This window comes from Amblyomma mixtum, chromosome 4, assembly GCF_055824585.1.
Source record: "Amblyomma mixtum isolate Tamu chromosome 4, ASM5582458v1, whole genome shotgun sequence".
Classification (NCBI taxonomy): Eukaryota; Metazoa; Arthropoda; class Arachnida; order Ixodida; family Ixodidae; genus Amblyomma; species Amblyomma mixtum.
In genome coordinates this window covers 145039107-145065337 of record NC_143015.1, presented here as the reverse complement: position 1 = coordinate 145065337, position 26231 = coordinate 145039107, and the positions used below count along the sequence as shown (strand labels likewise).

Here is a 26231-nt window from a genome sequence, read left to right as displayed (position 1 = left end):
CTTTGGGTCTGTTGATGTCGCAAAAAATGCGCAATAAAAGAAAATTGAGCAGCTGCATGAGTTAAATAAAGGAACAGCAAGACTAAAGAGGAGCATAGCTACGGATATGGTGGATTTGAAGTGTCCCCGACATTGGTTTTATGGCATTTGCAGTTATTCTTAATCTTGTTTCTTATTTTTCTTGGAACTCACCTCTTTGCCATTCCTTCTTGTGCTAGAATACCTAGCTTTATCCCTGTACAAAGTTTTTTATTGAAAATTTGTACATTATTTCTTATATATCTAACCGTGCAATGAACCACAATAAATAAAATTGCACTTTGTTTTTTATGCTGGTTCATTTATTCTCAAGAGGTGCCTATAAGAAAATCATTGTACTTGGTCATCATTCTGTTATGCAATGACAAGTGACAATGACATTTATTTTGGTTCATTACACACTTCATGCCTTTATATATGTAAGTGCAAAAGCAGTTTGCCTTGCGATGAACAAAATTGACATTATCACTGTTGGCATCGAATGTATACTTAGCACATTTAAAAAAATTTTTAATTTTTTAAACTGTTTTAATATTTTGATTAGGCTAAAACAAATTATTTCTTCGCACAGGCAACTAAATTTTTGTTTTTATCTGCTATTAAAACTTTTTTTTTTTCCCGGAAAAGTGGCCCCGTACCTTGAGTCTATGGCGTTGTAAGCTCGTCTTTTCGGACCTGATTTGGACGCCCCGGAGCGGTTAATGAGGACGGTCCCCAAAAGCGGCGCCTCAACTGCATGTTACACTTGAATGTTACCTAGGGTGTTTCGATGTGCCAGCACCGCTTTTCAAGCAGAGGCGCGCGGACTTGCGCGCAGCGGAAGGCGCGTTGACCCGTCGATAGTCGGCCCGCGTAGTTCCGTGTCTGCCTCGCATATCATCCGGCCAACCGAGCTGCGCGCCGTCTAGAATGATTATTGCCTTATCGCTGACCCTTTTTTACTTCTTTGTTTGTTTTTCGAGGGCCTCTTGCCGCTCCGTCAGTGCGCGCTTCCCCCGTTTCCGTCCGCCTGGCAATTCCGTTCATCCGATGCGCCGAAGATCCGTTTTCGTCTCATGCTGTTCGCACATTACTCCTCCCTCCTAAAGTCACTGGAATGGGAAGAGTACCGCATTCGTTTTCTCTCGCCGGCGCGCGCGCTACCGATTCGTTCTCCGCGGTCACGTGGCCATTCCCCGCCATAAAACGGTCCGTTCGCTTCATTTTCGCGGCCGCCGACGCTCAGATCGTCCGGAGCATTGCGTAGCACTTCCTCTTATGAGCTGAGATAAGCGTGCGCAGCATTTTCAGTCGCGTCTTGACGCTTGTGCATTTGATGCCTGCGTAAAGACATCGAAGTATGCCTGGGTGCTGCGCTTTTGGGTTTAGCAATCGGCGGGAATCGGGCGAAATGCTGTTTGCCATTCCGCGCCACTCATGAGGCAAGAAAGGCTTTCGCCTTAATGAATGCGAAGAGCGGAGCGCACCGCGCTGTTCACGTTTTTTTTCGCGACAGTACGCGGGATGCATACGCAAGCAAAATCCGAGGGAGCACTTAAGTCTCCTTATGTGCGATAATGGGAAAGAATTTTTGTCTTCCTATGCATTGTTTGTGATTCTTTTAAGCGGCCCAGGCCAAATTTGAAGGTCACCATCACGTTTTTCACAGTCGAATTAGGTTGCACGATTTTGGTCTAAGTCGGCCGAGGTCAAATTTCAGGGGTGGGTGGACCAAATTTGGGAGTGGTCCGGGCCGAATTTGGAGGTCATCATCGTGTTCGCTGTAGTCGAATTAGGTTGCGCAACGATTTTGGTCCAAATTGGCCGAGGTCAAATCGGGGGTGGGTGGACCAAATTTGGGAGTGGTCCGGGCCAAATTTGGAGGTCATCATCGTGTTCGCCGTGGTCGAATTAGGTTGGACATCGATTTTGGTGCAAATCGACGGGAGTCAAATTTTTGCTGCGGGTGGGCCAAATTTGGAAGTGGCCCAAGTCTGATTTGGAGGTCACCATTGTGTCCATGGTAGTGAAATTCGGTTGGACATCGGTTTTGGACCATATCGGCCAAGCTGAAATTTATCTCCTTACATGCCTTCTAATGCATGAGTGACTTATCCGGTCACACAGCTGTGGGCAGATGTTCGTTCCATGAGCCGAGAAAGGCTGCCGCTTTAATATTTGCAGCGTTTTTTGCCTAATTAGCAAGTGAACAACGGTATGCTTCATTCATTGCTGTAAAAGCACACACAATTCGCAAAACCTAAATTATTCTGTACAAAAAGCACAGCGCGCGGCCATCGTTTCAGCGGCGCTGGACTAAATATGGCGGCGTGTCGGCGGCTCCGGCGATGGTTGCGGTACTTTTCCCGCTCCAGTGACTTTACTCCCTCCTACACTCGAGCGCCACCACACGAAGATCTTTATTTATTTATTTATTTATTACAATATCCTCAGGCCCCACAGGGCGTTATAGAGGGGGTGGGTGAAAAAAGAAAAAAAAAATACATAGTAAAGAGTACAGGCAAAAGGCAAAAAATCATGATGCAGACGCTTGTTCGATGATATGCTTGGTGATAAGTGCCTTGAAAGATGACGCGTCTTCAATGCAGGCGATATGGGGTAGAAGGTGGTTCCACTCAGTGCTAGTCTTTGGTAAGTAAGAATTAAAAAGCACAGCGAAGACTCTTGAATGCTACTGCGCGTCGCATACTGAAAAAAACCGTGGAGCCATTCACGCTTTTAACGCTGTCGATAGTGTGTGTACGAATTAAAGCATTTGACGTAACTGCGAAAAATCACCATTGACGCGCAGTTTTATTCCTAAAAAGGAGATGATGCACTGCCCAGGTTTTCACCAAATAAATTTTACTTTCACGCAAGCTGTTTTTTGGCAGTTTTTTGGGAGCCATTCGGTAATACAATGTTCAAATAATTCGCACGTTTCTTCCATTCCCTTGAAGTCCAAAATAGTGAGTTTTTACTGTACTAAATATAACAGAAGAATGAGGTTTGATTTTTAACAAAGGCTTGGTTTGTTTCTTCTATTCCTTTGAAGTCCAAAATAGTGAGTTTTTACTGTACTAAATATTTATTTATTTTTTATTTATTTATTCATTTTTAGGCAATACAAGTATTGCCCACGAGGCAAGACAAAAGGAGACTATTGGTCTCCTGACTAGGTCTTGGCCTTGCCGGGTGCAGCAGAGGCAGTAGTACATAACAGAAAAATGAGGTTTAATTTTTAACAAAGATTTGTGCAGATTATTTCTAGCTTTTCAGTGAGATGCAAAGAAGCCCATGTTGCTTTGCGACTGATTTTACATAGTTGGCAGTCACGTTTGCTGGAAATATTTTTTTCGTCTACTCCTTTTTTACGAAAAATCCGCAGGACGACAAGCACCTTGCCGTTGTTGAACCTCTGATCTTGGTCTCCACGCTGGATGGGACCCTGCACGCAATCGAAAAAAAGTCTGGCACCATTCGTTGGTCCAGGAAGGAAGGTTGGTTGAACACTCCTCAACTGTTTCTTTCTTTCTCTCAGCTAAGGTCTTAGCTGTTTTCTGTACATGCCATTTAACTTTTAAAGATGTATTTCTGCATGCTTCATCATTTCAAGCTGACAATGAAACTGTAATATTGTAGGCGATAAAAAGGTGCAAGAAAAGGTACAATATGGTGTGCTTAAGTACTTGTTGACTGATACTTGGTATCTAGTTCTAGGTGTTATCTAGTAGCACATGGTAATTGTTGACAGATCAAGCAACAGTTTTTTTCGGGCTTTTGCTTATTTCAGAGCCGGTTTTAAAAGTGCCTGCTGACGTGTCTAAAAGGTAAGTGCATCGTGTTTGATTTGCACAAAAATGAACGAAATGAAAGTCGCAATGTTGCGTTCAGTGTGCTTGTTGCTGTTCCTCTTTCATCTTTGCGTTAATTCTTTGTTCACCACAGAACTAGCTTTCTTCCGGATCCCAAGGATGGGAGCCTCTACATTTACGGTTTCGGCGAGGCCAGTGGGGAGGATGCCATCAAGAAGCTTCCCTTTACCATTCCGGAACTGGTGTCGGCATCACCCTGTCGAAGCACCGACGGCATCCTCTACACCGGTAAGACAGTCAGAGGAGCGGTGTTAGCTGTACCGTAAAATTTGCGAAGAATCGTGCTTTTACATTTGAGGTGAGCAGAAATGGTTTGTTTTTGCAACGCTGCAGTGGTTGATGCATTCGGCTGGTATGCTTGCAGACATCCGTTTTACGTGTAAATGTAGTAGATTGATCGGTAAATTATAATCCGAATAGAAACTATAAATTGACTATAAACTAAACTTTAAACTTGCTTCTTTCTGGGAGCAGTACTTAAAAATGCCCTCGTGGCGGAACACTGACATGCCAGATAACGGTTAGAGTTTAGAGTTCATTGTTATCACATCTAGCGTCTTCTAGCTTCTGTAGAATTGCGTTGTAACACACTGTGCATGCTTTTGCCATCTGCAAAGATGAAACTGATTCAAAAATTCAAATTATTGCTATCCTATGCAGTGTAGAGAAGTCCTAGCAATACTTTCTTACCGCCGGTTTTTTAGGCTTATACCCCTGTCACACTAGCAAATTTAATGTCATTCGAATCGAATGACATTAGCACCTAATGTCATTAATCGATTGCTACGCGGGAACATGTAATGTCATTAGGTTCGAATGACATTCGCCATCGAATGAGTTAGGGGAACTCATTCGCATTCGATCTCTAACCGAATGCGTACTCTGGACACCAGATACGCAGCAGGAACAAGCGACGCGAAAAAGTAATGTGCACACTGCCAAACCTAGAAAGTGCATTTATTTAGTTCTGCTGAAAAAAAGTTAATGTTGGTGTGAATCTGTTCACACTAGAGGCTGTCGTGGATAGCTGTTACTCTCGGTCTCAGCAGTCTACAACAGCGGCCGAGTGTGAAGCAGCGTCTTCCCTGCGACCGTCGGTCATTTTGGGATGCGTGATTCTTGCTGGTTGGTGTGCCATGTTCGTTAAGCTTGAAGGTACTGAAAGACGTAACTGAGCAGTTCACCTTTTGGAAGTCATTTCCAAGCTCTGCGCATGTCCGCGCGCCGCCATGTCAGCCATTTTGTTTGTTTACATTTATCCACTTATCGGATTTGTGGTTGACTTTGTACTTGGCTTGGCTTTGATGGCTAAAGTGGTGCAGAATGGCGGCAAATAATATTTTAAGCCTATAATATGGCACACAAATGTTCTCACCCGCTTTTGAAACACTGCATAACAATTTCAAACATCTTTTATGCGCGCTGATGTCGTTTAGTTGGACTACTTTTTTTTGCACTAATCGTCGACACCATCATTTTCGAATGACATTATTTTTTTCCGTGTAGCACCGAAAGAGACCAAATGACATTCGATGCATCGAATGCCATTAGGTTCGAATGACATTAAATTTGCTAGTGTGACAGGGGTATTAGAAGGAAAATTCTTACTGAGAATTACCCGTAGGGTTGATTAAACGTGGGTACATCATAGCGTGTTATGTCAACAGTGCTGTGCCTAGTTGTGGCCTTGTTTGAGAACTTGTTTGTTTACTTTGTGTTCATCGTGTGTGTGGAGATAGCCGAGTACATCAGAGCTCTCCTCAACATTGAGGTTGAAGCCTGCTTGAAACATATCTCGTGTGGTTCATCTCTGTGTGACATGCTGGAGATCAGAGTCTGCATGTTACGCGTGTGTGCGTGTTTTGTGAAAGTCTGTGGCGTGCATTAGATTGTCATGTCCTGGCTTCACATACAAAGTGAAAGGCGGGCGGAAGGTGCTCTTTCGTCTCGTCATTCCGCCTTGTCCTTGATCCCCTGCAGTATCGATGGATTGATTGGGGGAAGGTGGCAGAGGTGCTTGGGAGGTATGCGGCAAAATTTGAAATTGGCAAAATACTAATGATTGGGGTGAGCTGGTACAACAAATTGAATTTGGACAGCGCTGGTGCCAGTTAGCACCAGCCCTACTGAAATGCCTGAGTGAGGAAAAATGAGCTGGGTGGGTAACATTCGGTTGGTTGATTGCGGACATTTGCAACCACGCAGGGGAAACAGAAATTGAAGATTGGATCAAGTTCTTTTTATCTCGGAGCCTAGATTCTATTTATCTAGAAGTCGTTGAATGGTGTGCCGCTAATTCAGATTGTAGGCTTTCTTGGCGATGTCACCCTTCTGCTGTTCCTGTGGCCATAATATGGGCAGACAATCAATGAACTATGCGGTTCCAGAGCTATACCGTATTGTGCGTTTTTATCGTGAAGACTTTAAAAAATTTTCCCGCCTCAACCGCTCGCTCGTTTGCGGTGAAACTGCGCACAGAGCTTGCGCAATACGGTAACTTTTGTATCGTAGCAAGTTTTACAACGGTACTTACTTAGTTGCGCCGTGCATGATGCGAAATCGTAGTTGTCTGCGTAGAGATCGTCGAACCAAAACCCGCAGACGCCGTTTTTTCGCTGAAGGGCGGCAGTGGCGCCATCTGTTTTCAGCAGTGAAAAGCGTCACGACAAGGCGTCGAGGTAGCCGAGGTGAGCGTTGCATGAAGCGCGTGCCTACGCTGTACGCGTGCCGTTTGAATATGCCGTTTTTTCGGCCAACTGAGCGAAAAAAATTATCAGAACAACTGATTTAACGAGGCTTTACCTTTGAGATGTTATTATTTGCAAAATCGCCGCGGCGCCTTGTCGTGGCGCTTTTCACTGCTGAAAACAGATGTCGCCACTGCCGCCCTTCAGCGAAAAAACGGCGTCTGCGGGTTTTGGTTCGACGTTCTCTACGCAGACAACTACGATTTCGCATCATGCACGGCTCAACTAAGTAAGTACCGTTGTAAAACTTGCTACGATACAAAAGTTACCGTATTGCGCAAGCTCTGTGTGCAGTTTCACCGCAAACGAGCGAGCGGTTGAGGCGGGAAAATTTTTGAAAGTCTTTACGATAAAAACGCACAATACGGTATAAGCTATACAAGTACTATATAAGAGCTATAAAAGACCTCAAGCTTCTTAGAGATTATCAATACAGCATTCATGGTGACCTGTCAATTGTAAGTATTGTTTTTGTGAAGGCCAGTGCATCTGTAATCATTGAAATAGGGTGCTGGAGCCTAACTGTAGGGTGTGGTAAGTCGTTGTCAAAGGGTATTTGTGAATCTTCTTTTGTTCACTACCAAATTTTTCACAGAGGGTTCTTTTTCTTATCACATAGTATGAAGGGTTTCTTTCCTAATTAGCACTTTGTGAATAGAAAGTGTCAGTGACAGCAAGCCCCGAATCATACAGTAAAACCAAAATGCTTTATTGCATTTCGGTTTTACTGTATGATTCGAGGCTTGCTGTGGCTAACGTTTTCCTTTTGGGGTGGTGCTTTCCTGTGGGTTCCCAGGCCAGAAACTGGACGTGTGGTTCGCAATCGACCTATTCACGGGGGACAAACTGGAGACCATTTCCTTTCATGGCTCAGACAAGGTCTGCCCGATTTCCTACGAGAAGGCCATCTTCGTCGGCCGCACAGGTACTGTCCTGCGGGCGTTTTCCGTGCATTTATTTAAGATACTTCCGCAGTGTTGTGAAGCGTAATTATTTTAGAAGTATTTTGTATTTCGTCGCGTTGGAAAAAAAAAATTTAAAGAAAGCAGTGTACTTTTGAGGTGGGAAATGACGAGAAAAAACTTTGAACAGGTTTCATTTGTTCCATGCAAAACTTAACCCAAGTGTTTCTGCACCTAACTCTTCTGACATAGTGTGTCGTAACGAGCCAGTTTTCATAGTCTAGGAAGCCTGATGTGTGGCTCCCAGCACCAAAATTGGAACAGATGAAATATATGGGCTCTTGGGAACTAAGGAAAACAATAGCATGTGCTGACACAGGCGGCATTAATCAAGCTCATCTCGCTCTTGAACAAAACATCTGGAGTGAAGTTATAAGGATAAAGCCTGTGCTTGGGGACTGAGGACGTTTCATTCCCCTGGGCGAGCATTTCTACTTTCCTCTCAGACTTCTGGTCTGTGGTACTTTTTGTCGTTGTGCATAAACTCAAAAAAGGTTTTATCAAAAACGTACCATTTTTTTCTCCCAGTTTAACATTTGTGGGCAATCCCTCTGAAATTGTTCTCATGACCTGGTTCACCAATTTTTTCTTTGTTTTCTTAATTACTTTCGAGCTTGTGTGATTCTCCGCTTTTGTTGACTTAGTTGATCAGTTACATGTTATAATTTGTAGTGATGTCGTTTGTCATGCTCTCAGTGTGACAGCTGCTATGCCCTTTACGTAGAGTTATGTCCCGCTAGGTGTGTTCAATTTGTTATTTTCATTTGAACAGTGCTTGTAATGTTAAAAGAGAGAGTGTATGCAAAAAGTAGGTGGTGCAGTTCTTACGTAGTATCATGTTCTAAAGTAGGGGCTAAAATTCAGTTAGCTCCTTGTGTTTTTAATCTACGTCAAGTCATTTTGAGCATGTTTACAATAGCAAGGGGGATCTGTGTGTATGCTACATTGGGAGGATGGTAATGGAAGTTTCTAGCTCAATAATTATAATCGTCTTAGCTTACTTGTGTGAAATTTTTCTTTTTTCCTCTTTCAACAGAGTTTCAGATTGCGATGTATGACAGCAAGACGGGCGAGAAGAGGTAGGCCTTTCCTTTTGTGTCCAAGTTTTCTGACGTGCTGATTTGAGGCTGTAGATGCATCACCGCCAAGCTATACCTTCTGATTTTTCTGTGTCCTCATTACGCGTAATCTAACAACCTCTCAAAAAACTTCGCATTTCACTTGGTTATGCAATAACTGTTCTTTAATGCTGTTTCATTAGAAGTAATGCAATAACATACACCTAAAAGCAATAACAACGCAAAGCAGGCATTCGAAATTCAAAGCAAAGCAGATTTTATTTTTTTTCCTCGAAATCACAAATGGATTTCTGAATTGACATGGCTGCTCAAACGCATTAACATGTTTATTCTTACCCTTGACAAGTAATAAGCTCTTGCATGTACAGATTGACGTGTCACCATGAAATTAACCATTAAAGTCACTAATAGTCACTGCATTTTTTTGTTCAGTACCCGATTGCTTTTCCTTTTTGTGTGTGAATATACTGTTTTGTTGTTTGTTAAAAGTATGCGGACCATAACTGCCTGTGTAATTTTCGTCCGTTTGTTTTCCTTATATTTCAAAATGCACGGATCATAGAAATGCACGTACATCACCATGCCTCGTTGTGTTTTTTTTTTGTCTGTATAAATATGACCATGGCCATACTTTCTTGTCCCCCCCCCCTTATGTAATGCCCAAACCAGGGCCCTTAAGGGATAATAAATGATGATGATGATGATGACAATTAGGCTGCCACAACTGCAGTGATTTTCTTTAGTTCGCAAGGATATTCTTTAGTTTAGCCTTTCAGAGCTGCTGTCTGTCTGACTTTTTGGTGACTGCATATGTAGACCTTTAAACATATGCATTGAAAAAAAAAGAGTTTGTTTATAGATATGAGAGGCCAATTTGTAGTGTTGTAGAGAACAGCAGGTCCTTTTGCGATGCTGATATTCATGACGTGAGTAAAAACTTGCTGACGGTGCAGTTTGCATTGGCTCGCACATCTTCCATATTTTTCTCTTTAAGCTTTATACAGCTATCACGTTCTAAGCTTTACTAATTCTACCAGCACAAAGATGTTAATGCAGCGAGGTGCCCTTACTTAGCTTTGCCCATCCGTGTCATCCATTTATTAATCTCACTTCCCACCCAGGTGGAATGCATCCTTCTTCGACTATGCGGCTCAGGCAGCACCGGACTTCGCCAAGGAATACGGTGAGTCGCGAAAATTCACATCTGATTGTTTGCGGAGGGCTTTTCTTGGCACAGGTGCGCAGTTAAGAAGCGCCGTCTGCTTTCAACGTCGTCGTCCATCATTTGCCAGCTGCCACACTTTTAGCTTTTTCTTCTTTTTTTTCTTTTTGCCTGCGCTGTTTTATCCGTGTCGCGTTTGCAAAATGTCGGCTGGTTTCCGATTTCGTGAGAGAGGCGGAGACGCAGTCTCACTGAAACGTGACAATCACGAACATTGTGACGGATTAGCTTCTACCGACTATATCGCTTGCTGCTTCCCGCTGCTCTGCAAACAATAGTGAAATTCGCGTTATTGCATTTTAAGCTGCGTGAAATGAGCTCTTTCACTATTGAAGCTCGAGTGAGTCAGTCTGCCAGCTGTTGGTTTGGGGACTTGATGGTAGACGCAGATGTTTTTTGCAGATCAGTACCCGTGCTTTGTGCTTGGGCTCCGTGACCTATTGGTTGCGGACACGCGAATTGATTTCTTGCGTGCTTTGAGCAAATGTTTGCTTTTTTTTAATGCCTTTAGCCAGTTGCGGGTGGTAACAAAATCATAAATGGGCATACTGGCTCCTGCTAGAGATTTTGAGAGCACTTTTTCTGGTCTTCTGTAAATTATATACCGTATTTTCCGGTGTATAAGACGCGTTTTTTTTTTTTAAATTTTGCTGGTGCGTCCTATACAAGGGTGCGTCTTATATGCGAATTTTCCGTTTTTTTTTTGCGAGTTCAGAAATTACTCAGGTTCATGTTCAAGCTTTTTTCACTGAAAAAATATTACTACCAATAACGCGGTTGTCACATGGTTAATACTTCAATACGGGGACCGCCGTGCGCAACTTTTTTAGGTGAACTTTATCATGAAACGGCGGGGTTACCACTTCCGGGATCTTAAACACGCGGCTAGGGACGCGGCCGTTTCGGAGGCCCCAAGCAAAGGCAATGTGAAATGCCAAAAGATGGCGACAGTCGTGCTTCTCGCCATTGTCAAGACAAGCCAAGAGAAGCCGATGTTTTTTTTTTAGTCACCCTTTGCAAGTACGTAGTGCGAAGAGAATGCTTCAGCCGCGTTGCCTTTTCGATAGCGCATCCGAAGATGAAGACTTTGAAGGGTTTATGTAAAAATAAATTGTTATGGACATAAAGAGAGTTCTTTCACTCTTTTTTCTTTTGTGCTAAAACGTGGGCGGGTATGGCGTGAGTGTTGCCTTTTTCGATCACTTAGCGTTGCTTAAGAACTTCTCACACGTACGGTGCATTTTGCAATGGTCGCATAAGCATGTTTAATTAAGCCTCACTAGCCTAACTGGGTAAATTGGGGTGCGTCTTATACACGGGTGCGTCTTATATACCAATTTTTTCAATGACAGCCTGCATATATGGCGGGTGCGTCTTATACAAAGGTGCGTCTTGTACACTGGAAAATACGGTATATTGTTTTCATGAATGAGGTCTTGGTAATTGTAGTCGCACATTCTCGGAAGTCTGCAAATTCTACAGTTTTGTACGAATAAGAAGTCCCTTTCTTATGATATCCTGTAGAGCACCGATACTAATGGAGTTTGCATTTAACTTAATCTGGCTTTTAAATTTGCAAGTCGATAGTGGTCTCCGTGTATGACTGGTAATGAACTCCTTGGAGGACGCAAATTGTGTCACCTTTGAGTTATTCTGTTTGGGTGCTTTGAGTTGTCTTGTTTGAAACCTAACTCATGGAAGGGATTAAATATAGTTTTCTTTTTTGAATTATGTGTGTAGGTAGTGCTGTGTAGCTTTGGCTTTCACGTGAATTTGTGCTTTTATCTCCTAATTTCTTTGTTTCATCTTCTTCCCTCATTTTCAGACCTTGCCCATTTCACGTCCAGTGAGGGTGGTCGTGTTTTGACGTTTAACAAGGAGACTGGTGAGGTTACGCTTTTGTTTGCTCGTGCAGGACTTATGTGCTTGATTAGTGCACATAGTGATTAGTGATTAGTCTTTACGTAGCACGCTACTAACACTGCAGATTGCTCAAATGGGGGGAGGCTTCAGTCACAGATACTCCAGAAAGAAAGTAGCAAGCACCTGTTTAGAACTAGGCCTAAATAAAGGGTGCACACTTTGTACTGCAGCACACCATTTGCATTAGATACTTGTGCATTGTGTAAAGTTTACAGCAAAAGTTCGTGGGCTGTGTGAGCTTGGGAGCAAATTCAATGTAGCGTTGCCTTGCAGCACATTTTTTTGGTGTTGATACCAGTGGGTGGAATATGCTTGTCACGTTATACTTACTGGCATTTCAGGCAACTGGGTTATGTGACTGCACCAAAATAAATTTTCCGTCCTGCTCATATCCTGCTAAGTTTTGCTTATAGATGCTTGTACACCAGCACGTGCATCAGTACACTTTGCGTACACTATCTGCATTAGTACAGTGTGTTTGTGTGCTGTGTGCATTAGCACACTATGCACCAATGTGCATATTAGCACACTATGCACCAATGTGCATACTAGTAGTACACATTGTAGTACACTGTGTGTACAGTTGTTTACAGTGCCCATTTTTCACTGGTATCATCCTCTTTGTGACGCTGGTGTTAAGCAATGCTTTTTTTTTTTTTTAATGACAACAGGTGCAAAGCATGAATTAGAGTTACAAGCATGTCAGTTGTTAGATGCGACAGTTTCCGGCGGGTGTTGACCGCAGGTGACTTCCTGTGGGAGCGGGAGCTGGGAAGTCCGGTCGTTGCGGTCTACGATGTCGGAGAAGAGAGCTCGCTGCGGCGGCTGCCGTTCACGCCCGTTGCCCAGCGCACCCTCGAGGACATCACGGGGCGGCTCAAGCGCTCCTCCTGGAACAAGAACCTGCTGGAACCGTCACAGCACACCACACTGTAGTGAGCGGCCACATCTCTTCCTTTTTTTTTCTTTTTTTCTGAGACAGAAGGAATTTATGTCAGGTTTATTTTTATATACGCTAGTGTAGTTTAGCAGTTGAGGCATCATTGCGGTGGCTCAGTTGTTATGGTGCTCGGCTGCTGACCCGAAAGACGCGGGTTCGATCCCGGCCGCGGCGGCTGAATTTCGATGGAGGAGAAATTCTAGAGGCCCATGTGCTGTGCGCTGTCAGTGCACGTTGAAGAACCCCAGGTGGTCGAAATTTCCGGAGCCCTCCACTACGGCGTCTCTCATAGCCTTAGCCGCTTTGGGACGTTAAACCCCATAAACCTAAACCAAACCAAGCATCAGTTTATGCGCTCAATTTCACTTGCCGTTTCTGCAGGAGGCAGAATATAAGAGCACCTGAGATTCTTGATTTCATGACATATTAAAGGTGCACTGAAGAGGAATCTGAACTTGTCTTTTTGCCGCGGGAACTCGATCTACACGTTCCTAGCATTCTTAGAAACTGCGACTTATTGCCCTTTATAGCCGATTTCCCAAATTAAATGAAATTAACGGCCGGCTCCCGCCCTTTTTTTTTTAATTCTGCCTCATACGGTGGGCGGAGTCGACCAACCCGTGGAGTGACTTTCACCCAGTCCTGTGGCGGCTTGCCGCTCTGCCATCGGCGGAGTAATACGTAGTAGTTCGTAGTAGCAAATAGTCCGCGCGTATTTTTATTTCTGCGGGCTTATTTTGCGGCTATGTTGTCTGCGAATGAAACTATTTATTCGTGGAAACCTAAAAAACAAAATAAAGCGAAAGCAAAGCCTCCACAGAGCTGGCTGAAAGGAACTTCACGGGTTGGTCGACTCTGCCCATCGTACGAGGCAGAATTAAAAAAAAAGGGCGGGAGCCGGACGTTAATTCGATTTAATTAGGGAAATCGGCCACACAGCGCAATAAGTGGCAGTTTCTAAGAATGCTAGGAACGTGTAGATTGAGTTCCCGCGGCAAAAAGACAAGTTCAGATTCCTCTTCAGTGCACCTTTAAAGAGTCTCAGATGGTTGAAATTAATTTGCTGTCCTCTTCACTGCAGCACGTGTCGGAGCTCTCAGTGTTGTATTCGTGTACAGACATCTTGTCTGTATACAGTTTTACTAACTACAGATCTTGTCTGGAAAGATCTTTCTGTTGTCAGCATATTTAGAGGTTATAGCAGAAACTGGACTTTTTTTTATTGTTCATTTGTCTAGAAGCATTTTGGCATTTTGGGGAGACATGGGAAAGGCCTTTGCCCTGCAGTGGGCATAGTTAGGCTGATGATGATGATGATAAGGGTAATGATTTTGGCATAGATCCACATTGCTTTTCTTTCATTATTCATAAGTGCATGATACAGAGGCAGTGTGACTAAGGCATGTTCCTTTTTGATGAGCTTAGTCTTCTCTTTCTTGACCCATGTCATGCACCTCATATCGAGTGCTGGTATAAGGACTGTCTTTGTCTTGCACAGGTTTTGCCTCACCTCTGAACTGGGTTTTTTTTTTTTCTATCCATCGCGTAGTAACCTGCCTTTCAGCATTCATAGTTGTTGACCTTTTCACTGACAAGTGGTTAAGCTCTTGTCACATCCTCGCACACGCTTTGTTTGAAAGGGTCGTTAGAACATGCTCATGCATTCGCCTTTGTGTAGGACATGCGGGTTTACTCTCCAACTGCTTGAATTTTTGAGGCCCCACCGTTGAATGCTTTCGTATTGAATACTAGGCTTACCTTAATCCCTACTTATGTGCCTGTGCTTGTTTTCAGAAAATAAAAAGAGCGAGATATCTATTTTTTGGTGACCGAAGTTCTTGATCCTTGTCAGTTCTGGTCTTGTCTTCTCCTCTGAGCGATCACAGCATTTGTGTTTCCTCACGATTTGTCGTATTATGTGAGCGGTGGCTTTTCTACGCAAAACTTGGCGGAGACAAGATTATGGCTGATGGCCGAGAGATAACTGAGGTGCCTTTAGGAGTGAACTTATCTCGGTAACACGGGCTTATCAGTTGCATGTGCTCTGTGAGTGCATTGGAAGGATCAGACTCTAACCTGCGAGTGTTCGGAATGGGGAAAAGAAAGCAAAACCGTGGCATCGTCTCACCTTTATCTTAGAGTGCCTGACGTGATGCTCTTTTCCGTGACCTCATTTTGGAGATGGCAATGTGTGGAGCCGTTGTTGGCTTTCTGTCAGTCTTGCGTCTTATTCTTAGCCATGACTCCATCTCTCTGACAAAAATGTGTCACATTAAAATAGGTAAATGTCACACGTTAACTACTGTACAAACTACTATACCTGCGCTATACCGTATAATCTCGTGTAATGTCCGCACCTGTGTATGGGCCACACCCTCTGTTTTGGACTAGATAATTAAAAAAAAAATACGGGTATACTTTCTTTTTTATTCGTGTAGGGGCCGCACCTTTAAGGTTCACTCCAGAATTAAAAAAAAAAGTGCGGCCCTTACACGAGTTTGCATGGTATTTCACTCATCGTGTCATTGAAATTGAAATAATTGACTGTGGCATGTTGAGCATGTGCATGTTTTTTTTTTTTTTTGTGCTGCAGCCCGGCACTGTACGTGGGCGAACATGCCAAGGCAAGCTATGCTCTTGCAGCCCTCGTGGACAGGAACATGCCAGTGATGGCGGTGAGCACAAGTCAGTTCCATCCTGTTAAGGCTAGCTTGCTGCTGTTTTCTATGTCTTTAGCATTAACTATCAGAGCCAGACCTGTCCTAATTATTATGCTGCCTTCATTCCTTGCGGAATGGCGTCAGCTTTTTTGTTTTTTTGATGTTTAAAGGCACATTTTTGCATTTGCAGGGTGTTCCGTATTTATCTCTCCGGGTTGTAAAAAATTCTCCAGCGCAAACTACTGACTTAATTGGTCTCGAGCACAGACCAAAGGGCAGCTTATAATAGTCTGCGTTTTCTGATAAATAATTTAGCATCAGAACTTACCTGAATTGGCTGGAGTCGGTGTAGAATTGCAGTCGTCTACGCAGAGAATTTTTCGTCGAGGCGAGCGGAATAGCCAATTTGAGAGACTGTGCCATCTGGGGTACTGCGAGACCTGCCCCAGCTCCAAGCAGGCACATTGGTTGCCTCGCAGTTCGCCAGATGGCGCAGCCTCTCAAATCGGCTATCCCGCTCTCCTCGACAAAAATTCTCTGCGCAGATGATTGCAATTCTTCGCTGACTCCAGACAATCCAAGTAAGTTCCGATGCTAAATTATTTATCGGAAAACGCAGACTATGACATGCTGCCCTGTGGTCTGTGCTTGAGACCAAATAAACCAGTAGTTTGCGCAGGAGAAATTTTTACAATCAGGACAGATAAATACGGAACGCCCTGTACATATGGAGGGACCCTGGGAAGCATCAAATGTACACATCTTACGGAGTGTAGCTAGATTTGTTCAGTCATGTTTCAGTATTGTTGCTTTTGTTGTGGCTTTCGGGGTTGAGGATTTTCTTGAGCAGAACATGCTTTTTTTTTTCTTCTTCTTCTAACTACGAATGCTAGTCACGGGACCGGAGGATTCCCCTCCTGGAAGGTCCGACTCCGTCCGCCGACCGCGCTGCCAAACCGTCCTCGGATGGCGACTTTGAGTCGTCTTCGGAAAGTACGGAGAGGAAAAGGTCCTTTGTTTCTGGTCAGTATGCTGAATTTGGTGAGGCGTACTTATTGGCTCTGCTTCCAACTGTAACCCTGTAGAGTGCCTTACTACTGTTGAGTGACTAACGGGGATACTTCGAATTAATTGAAGTTGGCCTGTGCGCCAAACAAGTACCACATTCTAATGACAAAGATGCTGGTTTAATTGAAAACGGAGTTTTTATAAGCTAGAAACAGGCAAAAAAAAATAAAAATAAAAAACAGATGATGTCACTACTGGCCGTTTTCGAAAGTAAACTGCGGTGCGTTGACACAGTTTTTTGGGTGCAGATCCCGGAGGCTTGGTGCACTGCCATTCACTTCAGTACACTGATCTCGGAGTCCTGTTTGCTGCAGGCGTCTAGAGTTTGATAGAGTGGCGGAAAAATTTTTTATTTGTAATTTTCTCGGCAGTGAATCAGTCTTTTGCTGCCTAGCAAACATCGACACAGCCGGAAAGAACCATGGGATTGATTTTTACTTGGAACTGAAATTGGAATATTCCTTTATTGTTACGATTCACAAATGGTGTGCACAAATGCAGGACTGGAAACAAGAGGGAACGTAAGAGACAAAATGGAGTAAGTTTACCTATTGGGTCCAGCTTTCTGCCGTGTTAGACAAGTCCCATTGTGCTAAGTACCTGAAAAATAATTTATTAGCGCCAGGGTCTTTTGACACTTTTTGAGTGGTCGAGGATCGAGGACCGATTGCCAATCCCTTCAATCTGACCTGGATTCAGTTACAGCATGGTGCTCAATCTGGCTTATGCAACTTAATCATTCAAAAACTAAATTGATGTCTTTTACTAACCGAATGTCTCGAATTCAAACAGCATACTCCTTAAACAATAGCTCACTCGAGCTAGTCACCACGTATAAATACTTAGGACTTCACCTTCATTCAGACTTAGCATGGAACCACCGTATTAACCTTATGCTTGCATCTGCTAATCGGTCATTAGGTCTCTTAAAACATAACCTAAAGCATGCTCCTCCTCACCTCCGTGCTCATGCCTATACCACTCTAATTCGATCTAAAATTGAATATGCCTCGGCTATTTGGGACCCTTACCAATCTTACCTAATAAATAACATTGAATCATTGGAGAACCGCGCCGTTCGTTTTATTCACTCCGATTATTCACGTAACACCAGCATCACAGCCTTAAAGAAACGCGCAGGTCTCCGGGATTTATGTCTCCGCCGTAAAATTGCACGGCTATCACTTTTTCATAAACTTTATCATCATCCATCACTTCATAACGACTTTTTTTCTTTGCCTCCTTCGATTTTTGACCGCCGCGATCATCCCTTTGAAGTTAGACGTTTCACGTGCAGAACATTTATCTATGCGCATTCATTCTTACCACGCACAATATCTGACTGGAACACTCTGCCTTCACATATCGCAACCACCACTGATCCTGATAAATATTTTAAACTTATATCTTCAATAACTACTGCTTAACTCTTCGCATACATTGTTATTTTATTTGTTCATGGCTTCCTTTTTTGCAGGGTTTGTTACTAAAAAGATTCATTGTATTAGTGTTCTGTTTGTATAATTTTAATACTGCAGTAATCTTCGTTCTTTGCCGCACTGCCATTCTCTTGATTCTTTTGCTTACTTATATGTCATGCAAAGTGTCTTATTTGTGCTTTTGATTGATTCTTTTGCTTACTTATGTCATCCAAAGTGCCTTATTTGTGGTTTTGTTGTTTGTTTTATATTTGTGGTTTTGTTTTATTCTGTTCAGTTGCCTGTGCCCCCCCCTATGTAATACCCTCTCGAGGGCCTTTAGGGGTATTCTGTATAAATATAAAATAATGCTATGGGAGAGCTTTGTATGCCAGCTAGAGTGGCTGCATCGCATGATTGAAGGGCACAGCCTTATGTTCGAAGAGAGATATTCCCCCTTTTTTCTTCCTTGTTATTTGTTTAAAATAAACTGCTGGAAATTCTCGTTTATGCATACATCATATGCTCCTCAAGCGTAGTATTATGTGACAGGTGGTTTGTCGGGGTGAATGTTCAACTTTTTTTTACAGTGCCGTAGAACAAGCAGAACTGGAATCATGCATCGCATCAGTGGACAGGTTGTTCCGGTAGTTGACTGTCCAAATAAAAAATGAATTGATGTGCCCTGTTGTGTGAGTGAGTGGTGGTTTTTGATGGAAGAGATTTAATGTTGGGCAATGATGAAACTGGTGAAAATAAACGAAAAAAAAATGTGGTCTTACTATTTTCGGGTGCTTTTGCTGTGAAGCTGGCCTGTCTATTATAAATAAGGTCTGTTGCAACCGAACCGCAACATGTAGCGGAGTCATTGGGTCCTGTTCCATCAGTGACGTCCCGAAGTTCAGATTATCGCTGAATTGAATAGGGAAAGTTGAGAGGATCAAGAATGTTTGTGAGCATCCTGAGCTTGTCTTGTTTAGTCTTGCGTGTGTTTCTTTATGGGGCATTCTGGGCATTGCGGGTAATTAACATGAGGCATTCGGCACCTGACTTCATTATACTTGAGGCCTTGTGATGTGGTTATGAGATAAAGAGTGGTATGTTGTGGGGCAGTTGCAAATGTCACTGTGTGTCCTTTCATCCTGCCCATGTTGCGGCAATATATTAAGGCGGAAGCCTTTAATGGCTCATCGTTGTAAGCAGGAGCTGTCGACAGAAATGTCACGCTTTTCAATTGGTCGAACCGGTCGTGACGTCCACAGTGCGCGAATTTCAAATGGGGCCAATTGTACTTTGCCTAGTAACCATGCAACCAATTAAACGGGTGGTATAGAGATGCTCCAAGTAAGTTTGACTGAGTTTAGTTAATTGCTTACTTAACCAATTAGTCCAATTAACCTTTCTAGTCAGACCAGATAAATAAATAAAACCGAGTAAGAAATTGGCTGAGCTTGGGAATCGAACCCTGGTCTCTGGAGTGTGAGTACACTACCGCTTTGCCATGCCAACTGGGTGGTTTGGAATGAACAAAGGTGTGTCTAGTGTCTTCGCTCACTCCCATCCTCCTCCCTTCTCTTCCGGCGAGAGATACATTTCCTTTCCTCAAAAACCAATTTACCCGCAGTACATTTCCTTTCCTCAAAAACCAATTTACTGAAGAGCAAGGCATATTTGTCTGCTTTCAGATTGGTCCAAATTGTTGTGACTTCACCATGGGGGAATTTTGACGGGTGTCCACTGAAATATGTGAGACAGTTACTGCACAACTTCCTTTCCTCAAATACAATTTTCCACTAGTGTCTACTGAGATATGTGAGACAGTTCATGCCTAATTTCCTTTGCTCAAATACAATTTTCACTTTCTTCACTACGGCCCCTCTTTCTTCTTTCACTCCCACTTGCTCCCTTCCTGTACAGTGCGGCTCAGGTGTCCACACAGAGAATTACAGGGCCATTTACTTTCCTCAAAAAGCCTTGTGTTCAAAGGTGTTCTGTGGACTCCCTGGCAGCCCTTTCCAGTCCTAAAGGGGAAGCTTAAGCCTCATTAATTGGCAGTTAATTAATGCACCAACAGAATGTGAAGTGAACAATCGCGTAGCAGAATGCAGCACTCAGGCTTTCGCCTTTCACCACTTTAGCCTTTTTTTTTTCTAGTATGCCATACTGGGATGTAGTTTTGACGCTTTCTATTGAGACTTGCAGTGGGGAGAGAGTGTAACGTGTGCGCTGCTGTCGGTTGTAACAGGTTATTACGAGTACCCCAACACCATGGTGGCCGTGCTCTACTCGAGGCTCCAGATCGGCTACCAGAGGCCGCCACAGTCTGAGGACCCGGGGGGCTCACGCCACATCAGGGAACAGCGCGAGGTTGCTTCAGAAGGAGCGCACTCCGAGGAGCGGGTACGCACAGAAAAGAAAAAAGCTTTTCGTTTATGTTATGAGGCTATTACGTGCAATGCACAGGCATGCATGTTGGTTGTAAATCATCGTCATCATTTATTTGACCCTTAAGGACTCTTTACAGGGACCTTATGTGCTTATATATACTTGTGTACTTATGTGGAGCTGCCTTGCTTTCTCCCGTTTTATGTTGAACCGCCGCGGTGGCTCAGTGGTTATGACGCTCTGCTGCTGACCCTAAAGCCGCGAGTTTTATCCCAGCCATGGTGGTTGAATTCGGTGGAGAGGGAATTCTAGAGGCCCGTGTGCTGTGCGATGTCAGTGCACGTCAAAGAACCCCAGGTGGTCGAAATTTCCGGAGCCCTCCACTACGGCGTCTCTCATAGCCTGAGTCGTTCTGGGACATTGAACAATCATAAACCAAACCATTCTATATTGAAGTACTTGTTGGATTTCTGTCTTGGCATTGTTTTTTACGACATCTACACAAGGGAGTCATTTTTTGAAGTCAGCCTGAACATAAACATAAAATAAAAATGTCAGTTTGGCTGCAAACATGGTGAAATGAAGGAAGTGGTAGTTCCTTACCTTTGCTCACAATTGAGTGCACTTGTATTTAGGTAATTGATTTGCAAGGCCTCTAATGAGTGTTCAAGTCCTGGTCCCCTTTCGGGTTGCTTGGGTGCTTGATAAATAGCTACACCCGACCAAATCTTGGGTGTTGGGCTCGGGTGTTGCATCGCTAAACGCACCTTGTAAAAGGTTCTTTTCGGCTACACAGCTGGCATGTTCATGCTGTAATTTGACTCGTGAGATGGTGTTTCATGGTTCATTTTTGTTCATGTAATGTTTGAGTGGAGTACTTGCGTGTTTAGATCAAAGCTATCAGAAATATTCATCGTCTGCCACTACGAACAGTGCAAACAAGCGGCATACGCAGCAATGGTTCTGGTGGCACATTTGTGCTTACTCTGGGTAAACGGCTTGTGCGCCATGAAAAGAGTGGTAGTTTACCAGAGGAGGAGGCCATATGGACCAGATCCATTGCTGCGTATGCCGCTTGTTTTGGCTCTTTGTAGATGCAAACGATTCGTGTTTCTAATAATTTTATCCAACCAGGCAAGTACTCCACTCGAATATCACGTGAAAAAAAAAAAAAGACCTCCAAATGCCACCTCACGTGCCAAATTACAGCATGAATATGCTAGCGGTTTAGCCAAAAGCAGCCGTTTACAAGGTGCATTTATCAATGCACCACCCGAGCCAGCTAAAGTTTTGCCCGGGTGTACAGTGACAAATATGCCCTTTGTTTTAAGGGGGGACACTGGTCCTGAAAAAAAAATTTTTATTAATGAAGTCACAGTTATGAAATCTTCAGGGAATATGTATTTTGGTGTGCTGATTCTAAATAATGTCATTTAATTTCATGCAAAACAATTCCTTGAGCACTTATGCACTTTTTATGCTAGTATTTTGCGGAGAGTTTTGAAGAAAATTTGCTTTCGGAAACTCGCTGAAATGCATGCCATTGGGTTCTCTTGACACCAGGGAATACAATAAGGGTCAAATTATCATCCTGCCTATCATAGAACTTAAGTTATAGAGTTTTGAAGTTGTCGCTTCAGAAATGAGATGGAAAGTGTGTATTCCTGCATCTGAAGTGGCAGCTTCAGTACCCTATTACTAAAGTTCTATGATAGGCAGGAAGACAATTTCACCCTTATTGTATTCCTTGGTGTCAAGAGAACCCAATGGCATACATTTCAGCGAGTTTCCTGCAGCAAATTTTCTTCAGAACTCTTCGCAAAATACTTGCATAAAATGTGCACAAGTGCTCAAGGAATTGTTTTACATGAAATTAAATGAACATATTTAGAATCAGCGCACAAAAATACATGTGCCCTGAAAATTTCATAACTGTGACTAAATTAATAAAATTTTCTTTTCAAGACCAGTGTCCCCCCTTAATGCAGAGTAGGTTACTTTTTTCTCCCTCTGTGGGAGCTTACGGTGCTCTTCTTGGCTTCTTCCCAAAGGTCATCCCGAGCAAGGACAGGGAAGGAGGTCATGACCCTGGGGGCAGCTGGGAGATTGGGGATGACGGGAAGAGCTGGAGGCCGGTTCCCCCATTCTTCCCCTATGGGGAGCCGGTCGACCGGACAAAGAAAGATGGCCAGTCGGGCCGCGGAGGCAGGACACATCAGAGGCGGCGGGACGTTCGCGATGCAGCGGTGGGGACACCGCCCTGGCAGCCTGACGATGCAATACTGCCTCTCTCGGGCCAGACGGCCTGGTTTCAGCTCGCCCTCGTCCTGTTGTTGGGTGGCATGGCTGGGGCAGTGGCCTACCTCTACCCACAGGTGAGGCCTTCGTGACTGGTGGCTTTGCGTTAGGGGTGTGCGAATATTCGAAATTCTCAAATATAATTCGAATATTATATTTTTAGTATTCATATTTGATTCGAAATCCAAGTATTCGTGTTGTTTCGAATATTCGACCCGACACGAATATTCGTATCTAGCCAGATATTCTATTGCGAGCACTGGCGTTCATTTCGGTCCGCAAGTCCTATCGACAGAGACATAGCAACATGGTGGCGCCCAGAACAATGCGTAACATTGGGCCATGCAGTAGCTGACTGCGCTGGTGAGCTTCTTTGTGGCTATACCTGCGAAGCTGGTATAGTCAGAGCTGTGCACGAAATACCTCGCAATACGTGCCAGTTCAGTGCCAAGTGAGAGGGCATTTTCTCTGGCTGGAGAAGTCGTTTCTGCTCGAAGGGAATTACTTCTGCCTGAGCATGTGGAGCAGCCAGTTTTCCTTCACGACAACCTTTTATGTTCATCCCAGCAACGCGCTTTTGCGCTTATGGCAAGCTAGCCTTAATCAATGCTGTGTACCAGCCATCTTCTCTGATATTTCCACTCTTTTAAGAATAATGTTCGAGACTTGGACACTTTTTGTGCAGCCACACCTACCTTTTGTGTTCATTTCATCCCTGATAGTTGAACTGTTATGTTCTTGGGTGCTTAAATAATATTTTGTAGTGGTTAAATGCATCTGTCCTTGTTTATTCGATATTCGGTTCGATATTCGGAACCAAGTATTTGTATTCGATTCGTATTTGAAAAATTTGATATTCGCACACCTCTACTTTGCGTTCATTGATGTCTTTGTCTGAAAACCGTGTGATAGATCCAAAAGATGCCACTTCTATTTGATAGGCTTGGCAAACTAGGCGGAAGGCACTCCGCTTTGGTTTTTAGTTTAGATAGATGTCAGAGTAGCCGTGAAGTGAAAGTTTAAGGCCAAGGTGGCTGTTTTGTCGCATTTAAACATCCTCAGGTGGTCAGAATTATTCCGGAACCCTCAACTACAGCACCTCTTTCTCCTTTCACTCGCTCCTTTTTCCCTTCCCTCACGACGTGGTTCAGGTGTCCATGGAGACATGAGACAATTACTGCACTGTTTCGTTTTCTTAAAAATCAATTTTTTTTCCGTTTCAAAACAGCTGGGAAGTACGTCAAGAAGGCTTCCCAAGTTCTTCTTGCACTCGAATAGTGTAGTGTCCGCATAGTTGCAGTAATGTATCTGCGTAGTTGCATCTGAATACTAGTGTCTCCGACTGAAGCTTATCAGCAGGACAATAGGCAGCATGTCTTATCTGTCCCTTTCCCTCTCATTTCCATTTCCTGTGTCATTTTACGTGGCTGTAAAACAACTGCAAATAAACTTCCGGGGGTCTTTTGTTATCACAGCCTCTGCGGCTATCAGTGCCAATGACCGTATCTTTGACGTGGAATACAACAACAAAAGTATACAACAGCTGTATCTTACCGGTACTCACCTATGGGGCAGAAACGTGGAGGCTAACAAAGAGGGTTCAGCTTAAGTTAAGAACAACGCAGCGAGCTATGGAAAGGAAAATGATAGGTGTAACGTTAAGAGATCGGAAGAGGGCGGAGTGGGTCAGGGAACAAACGCGGGTTAATGACATCTTAGTTGAAATCAAGAGGAAGAAGTGGGCTTGGGCAGGGCATGTAATGCGAAGGCAAGATAACCGCTGGTCCTTAAGGGTAACGGAGTGGATCCCAAGGGAACGGAAACGTAGCAGGGGACGGCAGAAAGTTAGGTGGGCGGATGAGATTAAGAAGTTTGCGGGGATACAGTGGCGGCAGCTGGCGTAGGACAGGGTTAATTGGAGAGACATGGGAGAGGCCTTTGCCCTGCAGTGGGTGTAGTCAGGCTGATGATGATGATGATGACATACAGCATAGATATTGCCAAACTATACAGCCCTCAGCTTTTGCTGAACACTTGACGGTAATCCCCATTTAATCTCTGCCCATTTCTTCTTTATGCCAGGCGAGGGAGTACCAACGTTCATCACGGAGCGGCAACCTTCGGGTCAGTGGCGGCAGTCAGATTCTTGGTAAGCTTTCTTCCTCTCGTGCTTTTTTTCCTTGTTTTTTTTTTTCCCTGAAGTTTAGCAAACGTGATTCTACTACTGCTTTGCGAATTTGGACTTCTTTCCGTTCATGCAGAAGTGACGGAAGACGGTGTGTGTCAGATTGGAAAGATCAGCTTTGACACGCGAGATGTGATCGGCCGTGGCTGCAACGGAACGTTTGTGTTCAAGTAAGTGAAAGTCCCTAGTTTCATTTCACTTCCTTTGCCTTGGACACGTTTGTTGTAGTGTCGCTGTTACCGTAAACAACTTCAGCTTCAACGAGATGGTTAGTTGAACGTTGCCTTTCTTGTGAGCTTGTCCCATTTTGCACTTCCTTCTCAACATGTCTAAACAGCTTTTGTTTAATTGTGCGGAGTTTGAATTGACGGGAACCTTGAAGTGCTTGATGTTGACGGGGTCAAAGCTTCAGTTCCAATAGCCCGGAGGTTCAAGTTAATCAAATTGGAATTTGTGAGAGAGTTCACTGCAGTTTATTTTTCCCTCTGTTTCATCAGTGTTGCGCCAACCTCTATGTGTTGTGTCCTGTGAGAGTGGCTTTTGTTGCTTTGGCGGAAATTAAATGCTGCTATTGGGTGTCCTTTTCTAATTTTTCTTGTCCGTGAGTAGAGGGAATGAACATATATAAGTGTGTCGTTAAAAATGCGATATAAAAGGCTGAGTATAATTACATATGGTAGGGCAGCTGAGCACTGTAGCCGTTTCATATGCTTTGTGGGACTCGCTTATTTAACTTCTGGGTGACTAGCAACACTGATAGTATAGAAAAAAAAAACTGCATGGACAAAAACAAGAAAGAAGTAGTGGGTTATAACTTTCAGGTCATTAGCAAATATAAACGGAGCATGAGCCATGACAACAAAGATATAAAGATAAGAAAAAAGTAAGGGTCTCCTTTACGATTCATTGCAATTTTAGTTGCGGTCTTTGCGTTAACCATGCTTTTGACATTGCTTAAGGGGGGACACTGGTCTTGAAAAGAAAATTTTACTAATTTAGTCATAGTTATGAAATTTTCAGGGCACATGTATTTTCGTGCGCTGATTCTAGATATGTCATTTAATTTTATGTAAAACAATTCCTTGAGCACTTATGCACTTTTTATGCAAGTATTTAGCGGAGAGTTTTGAAGAAAATTTGCTGCAGGAAACTTGCTGAAATGTATGCCATTGGGTTCTCTTGACACCAAGGAATACAATATATGGGTAAAATTATCATCCTGGCTCTCATAGAACTTGAGTACTAGGGTACTGAAGCTGCCACTTCAGAAACAGGAATACACACTTTTCTTCTCATTTCTGAAGCGACAACTTCAAAACTCTATAACTTAAGTTAGGCAGGAAGACAATTTCACCCTTATTACATTCCTTGGTGTCAAGAGAACCCAATGGCATACATTTCAGCGAGTTTCCCGCAGCAAATTTTCTTCAAAACTCTCCGCAAAATACTAG

General features: G+C 43.5%; 1 protein-coding gene across 1 annotated transcript in view; it reads left to right on the top strand.

Moving 5' to 3' along the window:
* The window catches only part of Ire1 (serine/threonine-protein kinase/endoribonuclease Ire1), a 51729-nt gene that overhangs the window by 7374 nt on the left and 18124 nt on the right, over positions 1 to 26231 (top strand). The window contains exons 3-16 of the mRNA XM_089588226.1: positions 3407 to 3518; positions 3812 to 3848; positions 3967 to 4121; positions 7437 to 7565; positions 8639 to 8681; positions 9803 to 9864; positions 11729 to 11788; positions 12572 to 12761; positions 15360 to 15441; positions 16320 to 16449; positions 20158 to 20312; positions 22349 to 22672; positions 24678 to 24744; positions 24857 to 24950. Coding sequence (XP_089444352.1) covers positions 3407 to 3518; positions 3812 to 3848; positions 3967 to 4121; positions 7437 to 7565; positions 8639 to 8681; positions 9803 to 9864; positions 11729 to 11788; positions 12572 to 12761; positions 15360 to 15441; positions 16320 to 16449; positions 20158 to 20312; positions 22349 to 22672; positions 24678 to 24744; positions 24857 to 24950 — 1640 coding nt within the window. The remainder of the gene's footprint in view (positions 1 to 3406; positions 3519 to 3811; positions 3849 to 3966; positions 4122 to 7436; positions 7566 to 8638; positions 8682 to 9802; positions 9865 to 11728; positions 11789 to 12571; positions 12762 to 15359; positions 15442 to 16319; positions 16450 to 20157; positions 20313 to 22348; positions 22673 to 24677; positions 24745 to 24856; positions 24951 to 26231) is intronic.